General features: G+C 41.4%; 1 protein-coding gene across 1 annotated transcript in view; it reads left to right on the forward strand.

The window, feature by feature from the left end:
- Window positions 1-19,332, forward strand: part of ANK3 (ankyrin 3) — a 328,736-nt gene that overhangs the window by 183,615 nt on the left and 125,789 nt on the right. Inside the window, 4 exon segments of the mRNA XM_060033488.1 lie at window positions 832-930; window positions 1,218-1,316; window positions 7,738-7,935; window positions 12,646-12,744. Of these exon segments, the coding sequence (XP_059889471.1) occupies window positions 832-930; window positions 1,218-1,316; window positions 7,738-7,935; window positions 12,646-12,744 (495 nt within the window).

The following is a 19,332-nucleotide window of genomic DNA, read 5'->3' on the forward strand; positions in this document are numbered from 1 at the left end:
GGCTCCTCAGTAGACATGCAATTCCTGGATCTCATTTAACATGTGTAACAGAGGAGTGGGTGATAGGGTTTTGAGTGTCCTGGCCTTTCCACCATACGAGCTGCCCACTTGCTCTAACTGGCTCTAGTCCCATGGGGTCAAATATGTTGACAGCCCTCTAATCCCTGCCTCGTGCTTGGGGCCCTAGCTGTGCGTGGTGACTGACCAGTCGCTACCCAGATCCTGGTAAGAGTTGGAAGCAAGAAGGAGCTGCTCAACTCTCAGTATCCAACTCTCGCCTATTTATTGAGATAGAACCCTGTGTTATTGTTCAGTTCACCTGTGGTGGCTAAAGTGTGAGAATCTCTGACTCCTACCCCTAAGGACTGGGTCATACATACAGACGTGTGTATACGTGTGGCAATAAAGAAAGGGGAAGAGAAAGGCTCCAGTCTGGTGCTGTGGGAGGTTATGGGAGGTCCAGACTTGTCCTAGATTTTTCCAAGCCCTCCAAATCCAAATTGGGCCTGGACCCTATAACCTATTCTTCCCACAATGTGAAATACCCAAATGGCCCTAGAATAAGCCCCAGATCCAGCTTTCCAACTTCATCCTCGTCAGGTACCTGACTAGTCCCCAGGATTAGTGTCTCGTGGCCGAGCCAACAGAAACAGAAAGATTAAATATGCTGCTCATCTGTTGAAAAGGGGACTCTTTAACTGTTATCTACCAGTCTTGGTCCTTAAGTACAGGCTTAACTGCTCTTCACCATTAGAATAATGCCTCAGTTCTAGAAGAGTGATGCCTTTGTGTCGTTTCTATTACTCATTATTCTTATGTTTATCGTTTCAGAAAGGATTTACTCCCCTTCATGTGGCAGCAAAGTACGGGAAGCTTGAAGTAGCCAGTCTCCTGCTACAGAAAAGTGCATCTCCGGATGCTGCTGGGAAGGTATGGGGTCATCGGCCAACTTGTAACAGGCCACTCCCATGATAACAAAAAATAAGCGCTTGCTAACATTCACCAACAGCCACCTAAATTATAACTAATCCATATTTAAGTCTCATAGGATGAAGATGACTGCAGAAATAGGAGGTGAAAGCTGGGGTCCAAGTGTTGTGGAAACTGGAATGTAAACTACACTGTGTGTTGTATCCAATGTAATCCCATCTCCTAAATCTAGGCCTCTGACGTTAAGGCGCTTTGACACTGGTTGTTGTTTCTGCACGTGTTTTCAGAGCGGGCTAACTCCACTGCATGTAGCTGCACATTACGATAATCAGAAAGTGGCCCTTCTGCTTCTGGACCAAGGAGCCTCACCCCACGCGGCTGCAAAGGTACCTGTACTGTGACAGCATGAGGAGACTGACGGGCAGTCTCTATATGTATATTTACTTTGGCTTCGTCTGTATCACCCTCCTAGTTTAGGCATCCCTTAAAGATCATGGAAATATAAGTGCCTTAGGAAGTCTGTGCCTTCGGCTATTTAGTCAACTCCTGTGGTAGATGCTCAATAAATACTTACTTGTCCATTGTTATTCCTTGAAAATCCAGGATGTCCTGGAGTCTGAGGAAAATCCAGGAAAAAAAGTTGAAGTCCTCTTTAGCCAGACTAAAAACGTAAGAACAGCCAGAGGGAGTAAGAAAGTTCTCATTTGTCAAAGTGATAAAATATGTGTTACATTTTCCTGGCCATAAAACATTGCCTTCAAGTGGTTTATGTGTGCTTAATAAAATAAGTTGAGAGGTTTTGCTCATGTGTTGTTATTATTGCTAAGGAGAATCTTTATTCTTTTTTTAAAATTTATTTTATTGAAGTATAGTTGATTTACAATGTTGTGTTAATTTCTGCTGTACAGCAAAGTGAATCAGTTATACAGATATGTACATTCCTTTTCATATTCTTTTCTATTATGGTTCATCACAGCATGCAGACTATAGTTTCCTGTGCTATACAGTAGGAGAATCTTTATTTTTCTGTATTCTTATTGTTAGGTCTTTTTTTTTTTTTTTTTTTTTTTTTGCGGTACGGAGGCCTCTCACTGCTGTGGCCTCTCCCATTGCAGAGCACAAGCTCTGGATGCGCAGGCTCAGCGGCCATGGCTCACGGGCCCAACCGCTCCGCGGCATGTGGGATCTTCCCGGACCGGGGCACGAGCCCATGTCCCCTGCATCGGCAGGTGGACTCTCAACCACTGTGCCACCAGGGAAGCCCCGTTAGGTCATTTTTGACCGGTAGATAACAGAGATTTCTCAGAAAAGAGGTACTTAGAGTGAATGGCTTCCTTATGACTCTGGTATTCCGACTTGAGAAGCAAATCATAAAGAGTTTATTTAAAGATAGGTTAGCATAGTGCTGTTGGTTTAATGAGTTCGCTATTGTTGAGCAGGTAGTTATGATCAGAGAACACTGGAATGATACAGAGCACAATTTAAAATGCTATCCCATTCTTTTCCTAAATACTGTTGGTTGAAGGAACTTTTAGCATCCCTCCGGCTTTTTATATTTGTTTAGCTCTTCCATTTGGGGGCAGCTATAGTGTTCTGCTTTAAACTTAGTGTTTAGATCAAATCTCTTGTACACACAAATCAAAGAATTTGGGCTATTCTAAGTTACTTTGGATACTTTCAGAGATAAAAGTTTTCAGGTACTTTCTCCATTTAGAGAGTATGTGATCTTTGAAAGTTATTTCTCTTCAGAACCTTTTTTCCTGTATTTCTCAGTCATCTCCTGCCCCATCATCTTCAGAATTGTACCCAGTGAAATCTACAATTCAAAATCAAGCCCCCAAACTTGCTTTTCATCTAAGAGCAGCTTTTTCCCATAATTTCTAGCCCTGACATTCTTTCTATCATAAAGCCATCCCTTGACTTTTGAAAAAACTTTATTTAAAAAAAAAGGAATAGCAACATTATTCATAATAGCCAAAGTGTAGAAGCAACCCACGTGTCCATGGAAGCATGAATGGATAAACCAAATGCAGTCTATACATGCAATGGAATATTATTCAGTCTTAAAAAGGGAGGGAATTCTGACACGTGCTACGACATGAATGAACCTCAGAGATACTATGCTGAATGAAATAAGCCATCAAAGGACAAATACTGTATGATTTCCTGTGGAGACACAGTGTAGAATGCTGGTTGCCAGGGGCTGAGTGAAGGAAAGAATGGGGAGTTAGTGTTGAATGGGTAGAGTTTCAGTTTAGAGATGGATGGTGGTAATGAACAGAGAACATTGTGAATGTACTTCACGCCATTGACTGTACACTTAAATGGTAAGTTTTATGTAATGTGTATTTTACAACAAGTTTTAAAATGAGAAAAATTTACAATGAAATGTAATAGTTGTCCACTTCATTTGTTTATTTTCCTATCCCTTTAAGCCTGGGCCACTTTTCTTCTGTTATAAGTACCCTCAGGCTCATGGCAGGCAACCAGTAAATAATTAATAAGTGAACTATTCATTCCTCACATGAGAGTAATAATTTTGTCATAACTAGTGCTAAGTAGTTTAGAATTGACAAAAGTCATAAATAAGTGAAACAAAATGAGTCCAGTCCACCTTTTCATCCACAAATAACTCTGAAAAAGGCCAATAGTTGATATATTTGTAGTTGATTTTCAGCTTCGTATTTGTCCAACAAGACTTCACGGTTCCCTATCTGCAAAACATCTTTGACAAAGAGTCGAAAAGCAGTTCTTTAACAGCCCTTTAGCCTTCAGCATATCTTTTACAGTCAACTGAACACAGGCTTTTCTAAGAGGATATTCATTCACATTCCCATAGTGCAGTTGCCTCCGTAAGAGTCTCTGTATGCCATGTCTGACACATGTCCAACCATCCCCACGTTCTGAGGCCGTGGTCCTGGTCAGGAGCTTTTTCTAGTCTTTGATCCTCAGCAAAGCCAGTTCTATCAGTTAGGGTTTGGTTCACCTGGTAGAAAAAAGACGTAGCTACGGTGGATTAAACTGATGAGGTTCTGTTTGTTCTCTTGTCATAACCAGTCTGGAGGCAGGCAGGTGTTGTTGCTGGTTCAGTGTTTCCAGAGTGTAAAGAAAATTTCCTGTGATTTTTTTGGGTCTTTCTTCCAGCTCTTGTTGCTCAGGCTGCCAGGTAGTAAAGCAAGTCAGACACAGGTAGCCCACAGGGGCAGCTCTTACTGTTCAGGCAGGCCCCCTTGGAGGGCCTGTCACATATAGGTAGGATGGGTTTTCATAGGGACTAAACTTTTTTAAACGAAATTAAATTTGTTTTGTCATTTTTTTCTGATTTCTTTAAACTGAATAGGACATCGCAAAAGAGGAACAGTGGGTTGGAAGAAGGTAGAAGAGTAATATTTGAAAAGCAGACTGATAAATGTGCCCTCATAACGTGGTATTAAGTACCCTAATCACCAGTAGGATGGATTGAGAAAACACAACATTAAAAAAATAAAGAAAGAAGAAGAAGAAAGAAAGTCCGACAGCAGGGCATTGCCAGAAGCTCCACCCAGCCATTTCTCCTTACATCTCATTGGCCACTTCTTTCTGCAAGGGAAGCTGGGAAATGTAGTTTTCAGCAGGGCACAACACCAAAGGTTCTTTTATTAAGGAAGGAAGGAGAATGGATATAGGGTAGGCAAATAACCTTCTTTCCTCTAGGGAGGCTACAGCATTTCTGAATTCAGGTAGTGGTGAGAAAGGGACAGAAACTCAACAGAGCTAAGCATGCATATGGATATGACAGACAGCCGTGCTTTCCATGCTACCTCTTCCTTATTCAGATCCTTTCTTCTTGGAGTACATGATGCTTTCTTGTTGCCCTTTCTTCCGTTTTGTAGAATTGCGGGCATATTTTCTTACCCACATGTGCCCTAGAAACACGATGTGACTTGAGCTAATGGAAGAGGAAGGAGGGTGCTGAAAAACTAGATGGGCTTCTCTAATCCATTTTAGCCAGATCTATTTCCTGAGGCAGGACACTGTGCTGGAAAGAGGATTGGCTTGAGTTCAGGAATAACCTGGGCACAGGTTGTGGAAGGGTTAGTGAGCCTTAACTTACTATTTGTCAGATTTCTCTTTCATAAGCTGTACAGTATATCTGTTGGCATGGATCAGTAGAGATTGTGAAGGTTTGGGGGAAAAACATAAAGTACAGTGTAAATATATTACTTTTAATCATTTAAAATTACATCTGCTCTTGTTTTTAATCTTGAAATGCAAAAGGACACATGGCATGCACTTTGTCCTCTACATCAAGAGGAAAAAAGTATTGATTGAGATTATTCTCTAGTTCAGTCTCTCACTACTTTATGTCTCTTCTGATAAATGTATCTGTCTCCTTTTGTATGGCAAGTAAGAATCCTTTAACTTTCTAGAAATTAGAAGTTAGGAAATTTAGAAAATTTTATCATAGGTCTCAAGATAAACTCCTTGTTTCTTATTCAAAATATTTCTTAAGCCTTTCTGAGATAAACTAGCCATTCTAAAATAATACCCTAAATTGTTTTTCCCTTGCTTTATACTTTCCTTTGTATCTCAGGTAAGGAGCTCAGCATAAACCCCTCAGTAATAATGAGTAGCTTGTCTGGAATTGGCATGCATTACGCAGATGTCAGAGCTTCTCTGTTTTTTAAGAGTCAATGATTTCTTGGTGGAATTAAAAGTAATCAAGAGGATTGTCACATCTCAGAGGATACTGACTTACCTTTAGAGGTTGAGAAGTTCCTGACTGATAAGATGCATGATTAGAAGCTGCTGTGACTTTATCTTGCCTTTACCACTCTAATTAGTTCGTGTTAAGAGTCTTGACTAATCAGGTTTCCTAGCACTGCTTTGTGAATTTTCCCTTTTATTCAGGGGTGGGGATGGTAGTAAAACAGATCACCCCCTCCTGTCGCTCACTGTAGAATCGGGCTCAATCCAGGGATCTACATTAGGCTCTGAAGACGATCTCTTTAGGGTGTGTCTGAGCAGAGGGCCAAATGCTTCTGAGGTCAGCTGGGGTTTCCAGATGGCAATAGGTCAAAACTAAAAATAGGAGCATAAAATCTTCTACCCTGGCCCATCCTGTTCAGCAGAGGCTGGTTTCATAAGAGTCTCGAAGTGGCATTTGCACTTTCTTCAGTTGATATCCAGCAACCTTAAATCTTCTAGAATGAGATATAGAAAGAATGTTTGTCAAGGGAGCAATGCTGTCACAGTAGAACATACCACTGACATAAACATGAGGGTTAATTACAGTAGGCTGGTCGACCAGTAGCCCCCCACTGCCCTCTGAGTTGTTTCTGACCCATCCTTATGGCTTCGAAAGATTGTGACTGATCTGTTGTCCAGATTTGGATCATATCCCCAAATCTAAATCCTATTTGTATTTTATAAATTCTAATTATTCTTTTTTCTTTCTCTAAATCCTCTTGTCTATACCAAAAAAAAAAAAATTCTAGTTTTTCATTGGCATTTTTTATGTAATTAGATTCAGGCCCATGTCAAAATGTAATCTTGCATTCCTCTTAAATGACTGTGAGTCAGGACAGGGTTCCCTAAGGCAGGGGACCTTTTTTCTTAGGACAAGGGCTCCTGAAGCAGCTCATTAACAATTTGTCAAAGGGATTTTTGTTCCTTCCACCTCTGAGCATCAGAAGTCAACCAAGAGAAGGATCCCAGAATGTTCTGAAAGCTCTAGTAAGCTTGACTCAAATCTAAGGATTTGCCAGTCATTGCCCGGCTATAGAGATACAAAGACAAATGTGGCACAGTACTTGCCCTTAACAAATCTGCATTTTAGTAGGAGGAGACAGATATATGAAGAAGAGTGCCACTAAACATCTCCAGGATTTTGACTGGAGTCAGCCAGGTGAGGGGCAGGTATAAGAGTGGAAGGGGAGGGGCTTCCCTGGTGGCACAGTGGTTGAGAGTCTGCCTGCCGATGCAGGAGACACGGGTTCGTGCCCCGGTCCGGGAAGATCCCACATGACGCGGAGCGGCTGGGCCCGTGAGCCATGGCCGCTGAGCCTGCGCGTCTGGAGCCTGTGCTCCGCAACGGGAGAGCCCACAACGGTGAGAGGCCCGCGTACCGCAAAAAAAAAAAAGAGTGGAAGGGGAGGTGAAACACTTCATGGGGGTGTGACCCTTGAGCTGAACCTTCAAATGAAAGATGCTGGTCCCAAGGGCATGTTGGAGAAAAGCATTCTTGGTAGAGTAAGGCAAGACAGAAACATGAGCCATATGTTGTTTGGGGACCAGTCTAGCTGAAGCATGACTGGAGTTTCATAAAAGAGGCAATCAGAATGGCAAATGGGAGTAGATTACAGTATCTTGACTACCATGAAAATTAAAAATTTCCACTTGTAAGCAATAGGCTAGTAAAGGGATTTTAAAGGTTGACTAATGGCTCTGAACCTGCCCCGGTGGTACCATTTGTTTGTTTCCTAGTTGGGTTTCCTCTCATTCCTGATATATAAGGCAAGTAATTATTGAGCACCTGCTAACACAACTACCTGTGCTAGGGAGCTACCATCCATTTGTAAAACCACTGGTACTCTGACTCTTTTGCATTACACTCTCTAGAGTACGTTTCCCCTATTTAGGAAAGTGGGAGGTATGAGGGCACTATGTTACTAGCACTTCTTGATTCCTCAGTGTTTGCTTACTTGCTAATGATTTTTTTAAACCATCAAAGAAAATCACTAGAAAGGGAAGCATACTATTTGAAAATGCACTGCACACATTTTTATCTTGTGACTGGGCATGTGACCAAGTGATTTCTGTTGACAGAATGGTTATACACCACTGCACATTGCTGCCAAAAAGAACCAGATGGACATAGCGACAACTCTGCTGGAATATGGTGCTGATGCAAACGCAGTTACCCGGCAAGGAATTGCTTCTGTCCATCTTGCAGCTCAGGAAGGACATGTGGACATGGTGTCACTGCTCCTCAGCAGGAATGCTAACGTGAACCTGAGCAATAAGGTAACCTTTTTTCTTTTCCTCTGCGAAGCATCCAGCGCAACAAAACCTCACCTTCAAAAGATCGCTAAGAAGTCATGAAAAATTCAGGTCAAATAGAGAGTGCAAAGTGTAGTATGCACAAAAGTATGTACCAACATGTCATTTATCGTAGGAAGACCTTGAAAACAATCCGTTTAAACAATAAGAGAATGATAAGTCAATAACTGCAAAGTCATACTGGTGAGTAACAGAGCCATAAACATGAGGTCCACAAAATTGTTCTAGTAACGTGAAGTTTTGTTATAATGTAAAGTCAAAGGGCAACCAGAACGTAGTAAATAAGAAGTTGTAGGTTGTAAATAAAAAGTTGTAAGTTGATCTATGCCACAGACATTTGGGGGGTACCTACTGCCTGTCCCAGTTTTAAGTCCTAGGTTACAAAAAGAAACTGGAAACAGGTCTGCCTTCAGAGAGTTCATTTTAATAACAGAAATTGAGAGTAGCTGTCTTACTCCATAGATCAAAAGGTTAGTCTCTGTAGGTAAACTGGCAGTGCCAGGGAACTTTTTAAGTCTCTGTTCCCAGAAGTCTTCAGACTCCCCTGACCTCACGTTCGACATCCCCATGGTTAGTGAAGAGCTCTGTGAAAGTCCAGCCCACAGTTACCCAGAGACATGTTAAAGAGGTCACTGCCTCCACTGTGTATAGCAGAGAATTTGGGTTTGCTGACCTGCTTATTAATACCTGAGTCTGAGATCTGCCCAAAATACAAGACAGATATTCCTTAGTCTTCAGATTTAAAAAAACCTACAAGAGTGTCCCCAAATTCCCGATAATCCAAACTCCCTGTTATTTAGCTCCTCCTCTACAGGATGGTGATGGCGCAGCTATGACATTTCTCAGCCATAGCTCAGATATTGGAGTAGAGTTTCAAGATAGCAGTAGTTTTATGGCGATGAATAATAAGTAGTTTAAATATTTTAATATATGTGGCCTGTGTTTTGTGATCACAGAGGCTTTGAATTTCCTGGGTATGAATCCGAAATCTGACTCCTACTTGACGTGTAACTTGATTGGACAAGTTATGTGACATCTCTGAGCCTCACTTTCATTCTCTAATAAACAAAGACAACAGTCTTTACTTCCCAGAAATGTCAGGAAGGTGACTAACATTCAGCACCTTCTTCTAAGTGGAAAAAGAATAGTTGTCTTAATTTTAGACTTTTCACAGTTTGGGGAAAAGGTTACTCTGCACTAATCTGAATTCCCAAGGTGGTAATTTAACAAATTCTATGAACCAAAAGACATACGTAAGAGAATAGGAAAACCTTTTTTCAGTTTTAGTATCTTGAAAATCCTTTGTGATCATGGCAAACCAAACACAATTTTCTTTTTTTTTCTCGTGTACTGATTTGCTTTTCTCATATCTTTCTTTTTAAACATCCCTTATGGAATGTATGCCTTGGCATTAACGGGAATCACGAAGCAATTTCAAGTAGTCATTATAATCAGGATTTGTTTGAGCTGTTGAATTTCTAAGGTTCATATACTAATATATAGACCAGCCTTATAGTAGTTTGCTGCAAAATTCAACCTGTCTTAATGAGATGGAGGACGTGGCCTTCTCAAATCGAAGCACATTCTGGCATCCATCAGTGTATTTATTCTCAGGAGCCCAGAATATTATATCTCATTAATTCTCCCAGAGACAATACAGACCTGAACAATTGGTTAACAGGTGAACATTTTCTATAGGTCTGACACCAAAGTACTGTGTAATAAACATTTTTTTCCTTTAAATTCCTTTAGCTAACCCGTGGCAATATACGTATTTAGCCTTGAATCCACCTTAAAATCATTTTTAAAAAATTTAGGCTGAGAACACTTCAGAAAGAATTTCCCAGTGTCTGCTTCGGTAGGCTAGATCAACCAAGGGAATTCTGAGGACCAAAAGACACAGCAAAGGAAGAAAGCCTGGAAACGCCCAGCCACCTTCCTGAACAAACTCCACATAAGCAAATATATCACCAAGGAAATTCCCATTAGCACACTGCACTTAAGGAACTTTCAAGCACTTCACAGTACCTAGAAATGGTCTAATAAGAAGGCATTTGTAAGTCTTTGCTTCCTTTCTCAGGAGTCATTTTCTGTATCAAGTATTAAATAAGTTCCAGTGTGAAAACAGAAGATCCGCAGAGCTCTATTCAATAAGGACTCTAACGGGTTTTCTGTCCATGTTTCCTGAGCTGCCAGAGTTTGAAACATCAGTTACTCTCCCTCCACCCCTTCCCCCTTCCCCATCCCACTTCCCCATTTCACACTTGCTAAACAATGAATATTAAAAGAAAGATTTAGCTTTCGTGAAAAGTATGATTGAACCAAACACTTGATGGTTTTCACTTATTTCTCTTCCTGCTATTCACCAGCGGTTCCCGGGTTTTTAAGAAAAAGAGCCCATGAACCTACGTTCCTGCCGAAGTACTAGTGTTTGATCTGGTGCAATTTTGCTTTTGACGTTCCCACTTTCCCACACGAATTCTGCAGACCACAAGTAGCTGTATTTCTTTACACAGCCAATAGAATACGAAGCAGAGCTGTTGCTCTTCCAAGTTGATGGTGTTCTCTCTGTGCCCAATAAATGCCACTTTTAAAATGAGCCAATGCTCAAAACCTTTATCAAAGGTTAACAGATAACTTCTGAACTCACACGGGGCTGTTTTAACCATCACATTTTGTTTTTTAAATCACGGATGTAAAAATAATTTTTTCTTCATTTAATTTATACTATGTTACCGAAAGATGCTTGCTTTTTCCTCTGACTCAGTCGATTAGTGGGTGGATTAGACGCTAGATACTCGACTGGTTATACAAGGATTAAAGGTACAGTAGTTGCCTCGAGAAGCTCACAGTGGTTTGAGGAATACAGACGAGAAGAGAGTTTAAATGCGGGATTATGATGCTCTCGGCAGAACTGAGCACGCAGGTGGTTCGCACATAAATAATAACAGTGAAGCCTTTTTCGAGACCAAGGGAGAGAGAGGGAAGCCCAGGAAAGCTGGAGGTGACTCCAGGCCAAAGGTAGAGTGGACAGCACGAATGTCCCCGGGGAACGCGAGAAAGTAGGGCACCAGCCACAGTACATTCCCCCAGCTGTGCTGAGAACCACTCAGTAAAGTTCTTCAGAAGGTTTGGAAAGTCTCAAAATTAGACTAGGGGATTGTGACACTTTTACAGAATGTTACAGCTGCAAATATCTGTTGCCCCTAAAGTGGAACGTGGAACATTGTTCTATGATTATGTCAGTGTTTGGGTGGTGGCCGTTTTGGCCCCAGGCTTATTTTTCTTGGATTTCAAGTGAAGGCACCAGTCCTCCTTTTCCTGTTTCCCCTTTTATCCAGTTTGGGTGAGCTTCTTCCAGAAGTCTGTAAAGAGTATTAGAAAGTCAAGAGTGAATGACTCTTCCTGAGTCCTGTCATTAGTTTGATGGAATAGCAGCCCCTAGATAAATACTGTTCAGCATCGCGAGGGTTCTGTGCCCTTCCTGGTGCTGCTTTTGGTTCACGCCTTTCCTCTGACAAATAGGACAGGTTGATGGCCTTGCTACGCAGATGCAGAGGAGGAGAAAGAGGCCGTTAGGACTCAGGACATTAACTGGTATGCTCATAATGGATGAAAGAAAAGAATCTGGACGCACTTACACCAGCTTACGTTCTCTTAAATGTTATTTATGAAAAATGCAGCTACAGAGGACTTTTAAACCAGGGTGCAGTCTTGGTGATTCTTTTCTTGGCCATTGGGATAACCACATCGCCTGTCCATTCTGTGGTAGAGTCAATTTCAAGTATCTGGTCTCATTAAAGGACCTGGAAATTTTCACGAGATAGCCTGCATATTACATTCTCATGAGACAGCATTTATATAACCTTTCACAGACCGTTTTTCCTACCCAGAAGCAACATAAAGAAAATATTTGTCAGCCTTGGGTATTAATATTTAATGGAGAAAATGATATCATCATATGTCAGTATTCAATTTATAAACAGTTTTTATTTTAATAAATTTTTCTAAAGCTAGTCATGCGTTGGTAGTGCGTTAGAACTCTTGCATAATTTTGTAAAAAAATAAAAAGACTCTATTTTAAAAAAGTGAACACTGAAGTACATAAGAGGAAAATGATATAATGTCTGGGATTTGCTTTAAAATACTTCCGCAAAGCAAAGAACAAACAGCAGGTAGGGCTGGATGAAGCAAACGGAGGAAAACCTTGATAATTGCTGCATCTGTGATCAGTACACAAGGTTCAGCCCATTCCCTCCACTTTTGAGGATGTTTGAAATTTTTCGTTAAGCCTGCAGATAACCATGTTGTCACATGCTAGTATATAAACTTACTCTGTAGATTTTTTTTTTTTTTTTTTGCGGTACGCGGGCCTCTCACTGTTGTGGCCTCTCCCGTTGCGGAGCACAGGCTCCGGACGCGCAGGCTCAGCGGCCATGGCTCACGGGCCCAGCCGCTCCGCGGCATGTGGGATCTTCCCGGACCGGGGCACGAACCCGTGTCCCCTGCATCGGCAGGCAGACCCTCAACCACTGCGCCACCAGGGAAGCCCCTATAGATTTTTTTAAACATAGAAATTGTAGACTTACTCTTCTTGAAGTCCTAAATTGTTTCTACAGCACGCCTGTGTGTCCTCCATCCCTCCTGTGAGATGACCACTTTCATCTTTTGCAGAGTGGCCTGACCCCACTCCATCTGGCTGCTCAAGAAGACAGAGTGAATGTGGCCGAAGTCCTAGTAAACCAGGGGGCACACGTGGACGTCCAGACAAAGGTACACAAAAAGATGGTGCTCATCCGGAGTGTCATTGTGACTCCTTGTATGGAACAAGTACAATTCTCTAGGGGCAAAAATAAATCTTCCGTCATATCTTTTGTACTCGTTATTTCAAACGTGTATCTGTACAAGGGACACCAGTGTCTCTGGTTGTGGTGTCCCAGGTGCTTTGACCTTTACTGGCCTGAATACTTTATGTAGCTGCATATTGCTGCCTCCTGTGTTAATGCAGTTTATTAATCCTTGTTACAACACATCTGCCCATCGAGGGCAGAGTGTGAAAGCTTGGACCTTTTTTAATTTTTGTGACTGAGTTTTAAGAAATGCATACCGAAAAAGTTGTCGAGGATACATTAAGTTTTATTCAACTAGTACTCACTTGCTAAATTTCTTATGGTGTATATGATCGCTAGCAACTCCTTCCCTTTCTCAGCCAAAATAGTTATCTTTTCAAAAAGAAATTTCTGATTAATCTCATAGAATGCCACCATTTCAAACTCACATAAGACGCATGGGTGTTTTGTGTCATCATCAAAGATAGGACTTCATATCAGTCTTTCTCTGGATATTGTCTTTCAGCACTTAATTTTGTTACTCTTCATATCAAACTTGTATCTACTTCAAAATGTAACTTTGTTTCTGTGTGTCACATTTTTGACACAAAAATGAATACTTGTTACCTATTATACTGTGAATACGAACATTTCTGTGTATAATATAGATGGATTCTGAGGTGTGTGGACAGATACTGAAGATATTAATAACATAGAAGGGTCACCAGGAATTAGCCAGGTAAAAAGGTATTGCAGACGTCAGAGTCAGGCTGGATTTACCGGATGAGCACAGGAGGCAGACCTGAGTAGACCACACCCTTTGCACCGTGTTCTGACCCTCTAGGGCTGTGGCTTCTCCACCCATACTGCATTCTATGAGAAAGAATCTGCCCAAAAGAGACGTGACCAGGCAAGATCCTTTATGCTTTTTAAACTCTGTATTAAAATAGTGAAGCAAATATAATGGTCCCTGGCTGGGGTAGTCTTAGATAGAGCTGTGACCCAGGTAGCCTCCCTCACTCCCATTTCTGAAATGCCTCGTGCCCTTCAAGTCCCCATGGCCTCTTTGGTAGCCTAAGTGCCCAGTTCCCTCTATTCTGTTTCTTTCCAAATTTTTCATTCTAAAAGAACCCCTTAGCCCCGAATGCCTTCCTAGATAGCTGAATGTTTAACAGAGAAACCAGTAAAGGCAACAGTAGTGGCTGAATGGTTTCTTGTTACTTACAATGAAAATACAAGCATTTTTCAATCTGAAAAGCTCAGACTGGATTTAGCTTATATTCTTTACTGTGCTTGTACACTTTCATCAGAAAAGAAATCTTTACTTTAGAAATTTGCAACTTCACGGTAAATAGATTCACCCTGTGTTGTTCTGTTGACACACACACACACACACACACATACACACACAGACTTATAAACATTTTATTTGGTTCCCTCTCCCTTTATAAATTAAAAATTTGAGAAGGCAATAACAGGGTTCTGTTTCTCAGTACTTTTTATCTCAACACATCCAACATATACACCAGCAAAATTCAGTCAGGGATTAAGGCAGTGATTCTCAAGGGCAGGTTGGGAGGAGAAGAAATGGTGCCGTGAGCCTTCTGTTCTAGATTTGCAAAAGCAACCCCACGGTTTAAGAGTGTTGGGTCTCCACCAGGGTTTCTTTCTAACCCTGTCCAACTCAGGTCACAGTCTGTAATCATTTTTGTACTCAGTATAATATTTCTGAAGCATGTACCTTTTCCTGCCCTTTACAAGTGATGTAGTTCAGAAAGCATCTGTCTCTTAAAAAAATTAGAGACAAAAAAAAATCACTCTCTCATCCTTTTTGTTCTCAGCAAAGATCACAGCACCAAAAAGAAGTGAGGCTATGATTGTCCCATAGTTGAGTAGAGCAGGAGTGCAAAGAGGTGGGTTGCTTGGATTTGCTTCCTAGCCTTGTAAATAAGGAGTTGATTGTATCCCATGAGCTTCCAAACTCTTCCTGGTAAAGGTGACATCCCCAAGCAGCCGACAGGTAGAATGTATGGTACCATTTGAGTCACTGGCTTCAATTTTAAAATAGTAATAATTAAATTATCAGGAGCTCTTTTCTCTTGTGGGGAAGAGACCAGAACATCCTGGTAACAGCCGTGCAGCCTTCCCACTGGCCTGCTGACCCACCATATCTCCACCTCACTTTGTATTTGAAGTTCACCAAATCAGTTCAGACTAAATTGTGCGGCTGGCCACGGGGTCTAATGCTCAGTGTCGTACAGCTGAAATGAAGCCACTTCTTTCACTTTTTTTTTTTTTTTTTTTTTTTTGCGGTGCGCGGGCCTCTCACTGTTGTGGCCTCTCCCGTTGCGGAGCACAGGCTCCGGACACGCAGGCTCAGTGGCCATGGCTCATGGGCCCAGCCGCTCCGCAGCATGTGAGATGTGGGATCTTCCCAGATAGGGGCACGAACCCGTGTCCCCTGCATCGGCAGGCGGACTCTCAACCACTGCGCCACCAGGGAAGCCCTGTTTTGCTTTTTAAAAGGAGAATCTCTGGAAGCATTTTATTTAGACCACCCCAAAGCACACCAAAGGACTGATTCTCGGAGGTACTGATTAGCAAGTAAATAGTTAAATTAGCTTTCTTTTAATGTGTGTAAAATCATGAAAAATGTTTATTTGATACACACTCTTTTCACATTTGTTTCTAGAGCTCTTTCTAGTTGTTCGATTCTTACCTGAGTGATACGTTCCTTGTCCTCACAGAATTCACAGTCTAGAGAGGGAGACACAACAATAAAAATGTAATAATAATAGCAAAACTTACTACTCATTTTCTCTGTGTCAGATACTGTTCTAAGCATTTACCCTTATTAATTTGTTGAATCCTTATGACTATCTTATAAGGTTGATAAAATTAGTATCCCTATTCTACAGAAACTGAGGCACAGAAAAGGAATTGCTCGTGTAAGGTAACATAGCTAGCTGGTCCAAAGCCTGATTTTGACCCCATGTATAAATAAATAAATTCAGAGTTATTGGCGTTAACTGAGTTATTTACAAAGGTGGGAGTATAGAAGGGGTCTGTAGCTGGTTCAGCATCACAGGAACATGAGAAAAAATTGGGGGCACGCCCCAAGATACTGCTAGATAATTAAGATGATCTCAGAGGACCTTGATGTGCCATGCTTAAGTTTTTAATCCAGTTTGTACTGGGAAGCCTTGAGAGGTTGTAAACAGAAGATGATAAATCAGATATCTGGTTTAGAAAGATCCTAGGAGACAATGCAAGGAACGAGTTGGTAAAAGAGCTTGGAGCAGGGGCCGTTAGAAGGCAATTGCTGAGGTCCAGATGAAGAATAGAGAAGGCCTCAAGTAAGGGGCGGATGGGATGTTGGTAAGCAAGAGAGAAATTGAAGAAATACTTAACAAGTACAAACAATAAGACTTGAGACCATGTGTATATAGGGACTAAGGAAAAGTGAGAGATTCAGGACGAATCTGAGGATGTGGCCCTGTAACCAGGTGATCACAAGTCCCGTTCAGTGAGACAGGAAGTGAAGGAGAAGAAGCTGGTTGGAGAAACAGCACCCTGAGTTCTGTATTGGGTGTGTTGAGTCTTACATGACCTAGGGGCTCTCTAGGTAGAGACAGCTAGTAAATGACTAAAGCTTTGGTCTGGGATACAGGAGGGGCGTCTGGACTAAAGATACCGATTTGGACGTGGTCAGAATAAATGCATCCGTTGAAATTGTGAATGTGGACGTGATCGTTGAGGAACAGTGTGGAGGAAATCAAAGACAAAATCCCTAGGATCAACGATATTTTAAAGTGGATGGAGGAGGTGGAAGGAAGCAGGCCTGACTGAGGGCGGGAGGGAAATCAGGAAAGAATATGACATGGATGCCAAGTAACTGAAGACTGTCAAGGAGAGTGTGACACAGAAGAGAAAACACTAAAACACGTGCACTGGAGTGGCACCGGGGTTATTAGAAGGCAGTTTCACTGGAGCAGTGGATGTGGTGAGGTATGGGGAAAATGGAAGGGAATGGTGAATAAAAATGGGGTTTTTTTTTTTCAAGAAGCTTTAAGAGAATATAGACCCAGGAAAGGAGAGAAATATTTGAAAGGAGTGATTATCGTTTCCAAGTTTGGAAGTATGGCAGTATGTTAGTAGGCTAAGAGGAAGGTGCCAGTAGAAAGAGAAATGGTCATAGAAGTTATAAGGGATGTCCGAAGTGGGATAGGCTGGGTTAGGGATGGAGATGACAATTGCCTTATTCTTCTTCTATCATGACGGAAATACTCTTTCATAATCTTTGACTCTTCTGTAGTCCCTGAGAGGATCTTTGTTTTGTTTTCCATTTTAACCCCACACTAATTTTGGAGGTGAACAATAAAGTAAAAAATTCACAGGAGAAATTTTTTCAACTTTTTTCCCCTTTTTAGCGTGCTAAGACGTTCAACTGTAGCACCTTCAGGAAATGAGATACTGAGAGTTTATTTTCAGAGTTTGTTTTCTAAAGGAAAAATCTCTGTCTGTTACTAAATGCAACTTTTCAATCTCAATCAGTTTTATTGAAGTAAAATTATGGAAAAGCTATTTATAGAAATATCTTACAGCCTGCCATATTATTAAGTAATATTTAGTGTAACATGTGACAAGAGAAAGGTATTCCCTAAAACAATAGTATCAACATAAAAAAATTTGAAAACAAAAAATTTAACTGAAATAAAATCAGGGAATAATTGTAGTTGTGAGTGGGTGTGTTCACTGAGGAAGACTATGACAAGTGCAAGGAAGGCCAAAGACAGACCCAAGAGAGCACAGGTTTAGGAGGTGAGGAAATAGTGTGGATTTCCTGCTCCCGCTTTCTCAAACCATGTTGCATAGGGAGGCACCTAACTACTGCTCAGTAAGATCTCATGCTCACGTACCATAGATCAGAAACAGCAGCCTGAATATTCCATCTGTACCTGTTTGCTCTTCCTACACAAATACACCCTTTCAGTATTGCCTAAAGAAGATGACTTAACTTCAGCTTATAATGATGGTATAAGTAGGCAACAGTGAAAAAAGCAAGCAAAGACTGCTCAGTTATCTGAACTATGACTGTTCCTTAGTTATTAAAGAAAGAAGAGTTGGTCTTTCCAAAATGTATTGCCACTAGTTGAAGGGAATTTCCCAAATCACATCTCTCTGGGCATGTGCAAGGTGCCATTTACCATGGGAACTTTGTGGCCCTCAATGAATGGAGGAGCCCCAATTTTGGTTTCTCTGGATGAAAACTAAATCTTCCTGGCATGCATATGTATTTTTAAGAAAATACTGTAGTATTTGTGGAGCAGCAAGAAGACCAATGTCTTAGAGCAGCGTGAACAAGGGAGAGACTCGTAGGAGACGAGCTCAGAGATGCAATAGATGGGAGGCGGAGAGCAGGGTCCAGACCAACCGTGTCCTAACAGTCCACTGTAATGACTTAGGGTTTTACTAGGAGTGACAGTGAAGCTATGAGGATGAGAAGAAACTGTACATTAAGGTACTTAGAATAATTCAATTTCTTCTAAAAATCTGATCAATACAGTAGCACAGTAGCCATTGGAAAGTGTTGCATCATTGCTTAGGCATGTTGACCAGAAACTTGAAGAGTTCCTTAATATTTAAAATTTTAAAATATTTTCTGTAATCTTTTGGTTTGGGATCAGTCCTCTGCCACTAACACTGGGAATAATGTTACTTCAGTCAATTAAGCTAATTGTACTGAGAACTGGTAGGAGAAAACTGTTTTCATGCCTCCCTCCCTAAGCAGCATTCTGATTCCTAACACAGTATCCTGAGTTCCTCAGTACCAAGAAAGAACCCTGCAAAGCAGGCAGGTGAATGCTGGTCCCCAAAATGGGATACCCTTCATCGTGCATGAAGCAGCTTTAGGGGTCCTAAGTCAGACTCATGTACATATGGTTATGGCGAGCTTATCAGCAGGGTCTGGTCAGTGTGGCTGCACTTACAGTTCAGGTCATGGAATAGAATCTAACCAGAGTCAGTTCTTTAGGGCAGCACATCCCTGCTGAGGTGTCTTCACCTTCCACAATCAGCTGTGTTCCGGACGTCCCCTTTTCAAATTCAAATACACCCATTTGCTGGAGTGTCTTAGTTAGTTTAGGCTGCTATAACAAGAATACTATAGCCTGGACAAACCTTTTTTTCTCAGAGTTCTGGAGGTCGGGAAATCCAAGATCACGGTGCTGGTAGCAGGTAGAAAAGAGAAGAGGCAGGCTGTCTCCTTTCTCTTCTTATAAGGGCACTAATCCCATTCATGAGGGCTCCACCCTCATGACCAAATTACCTGCCAAAGGTTCCATCTCTAAATACCATTACACTGGGATTAGGGTTTCAGCATACAACTTTTAGGGGATACAAACATTCAGTCTGTAGCACAGAGTCACCATAAAGACACATTAATGCCATCACATACGAGATGCAGACACTTGAAAACATGGACCCCTGACCCATGCCCATTTAGAAATATTAAAAGTCTGTGCTCTCCCTT

Source organism: Delphinus delphis, chromosome 16, assembly GCF_949987515.2.
Source record: "Delphinus delphis chromosome 16, mDelDel1.2, whole genome shotgun sequence".
Lineage (NCBI taxonomy): Eukaryota > Metazoa > Chordata > Mammalia > Artiodactyla > Delphinidae > Delphinus > Delphinus delphis.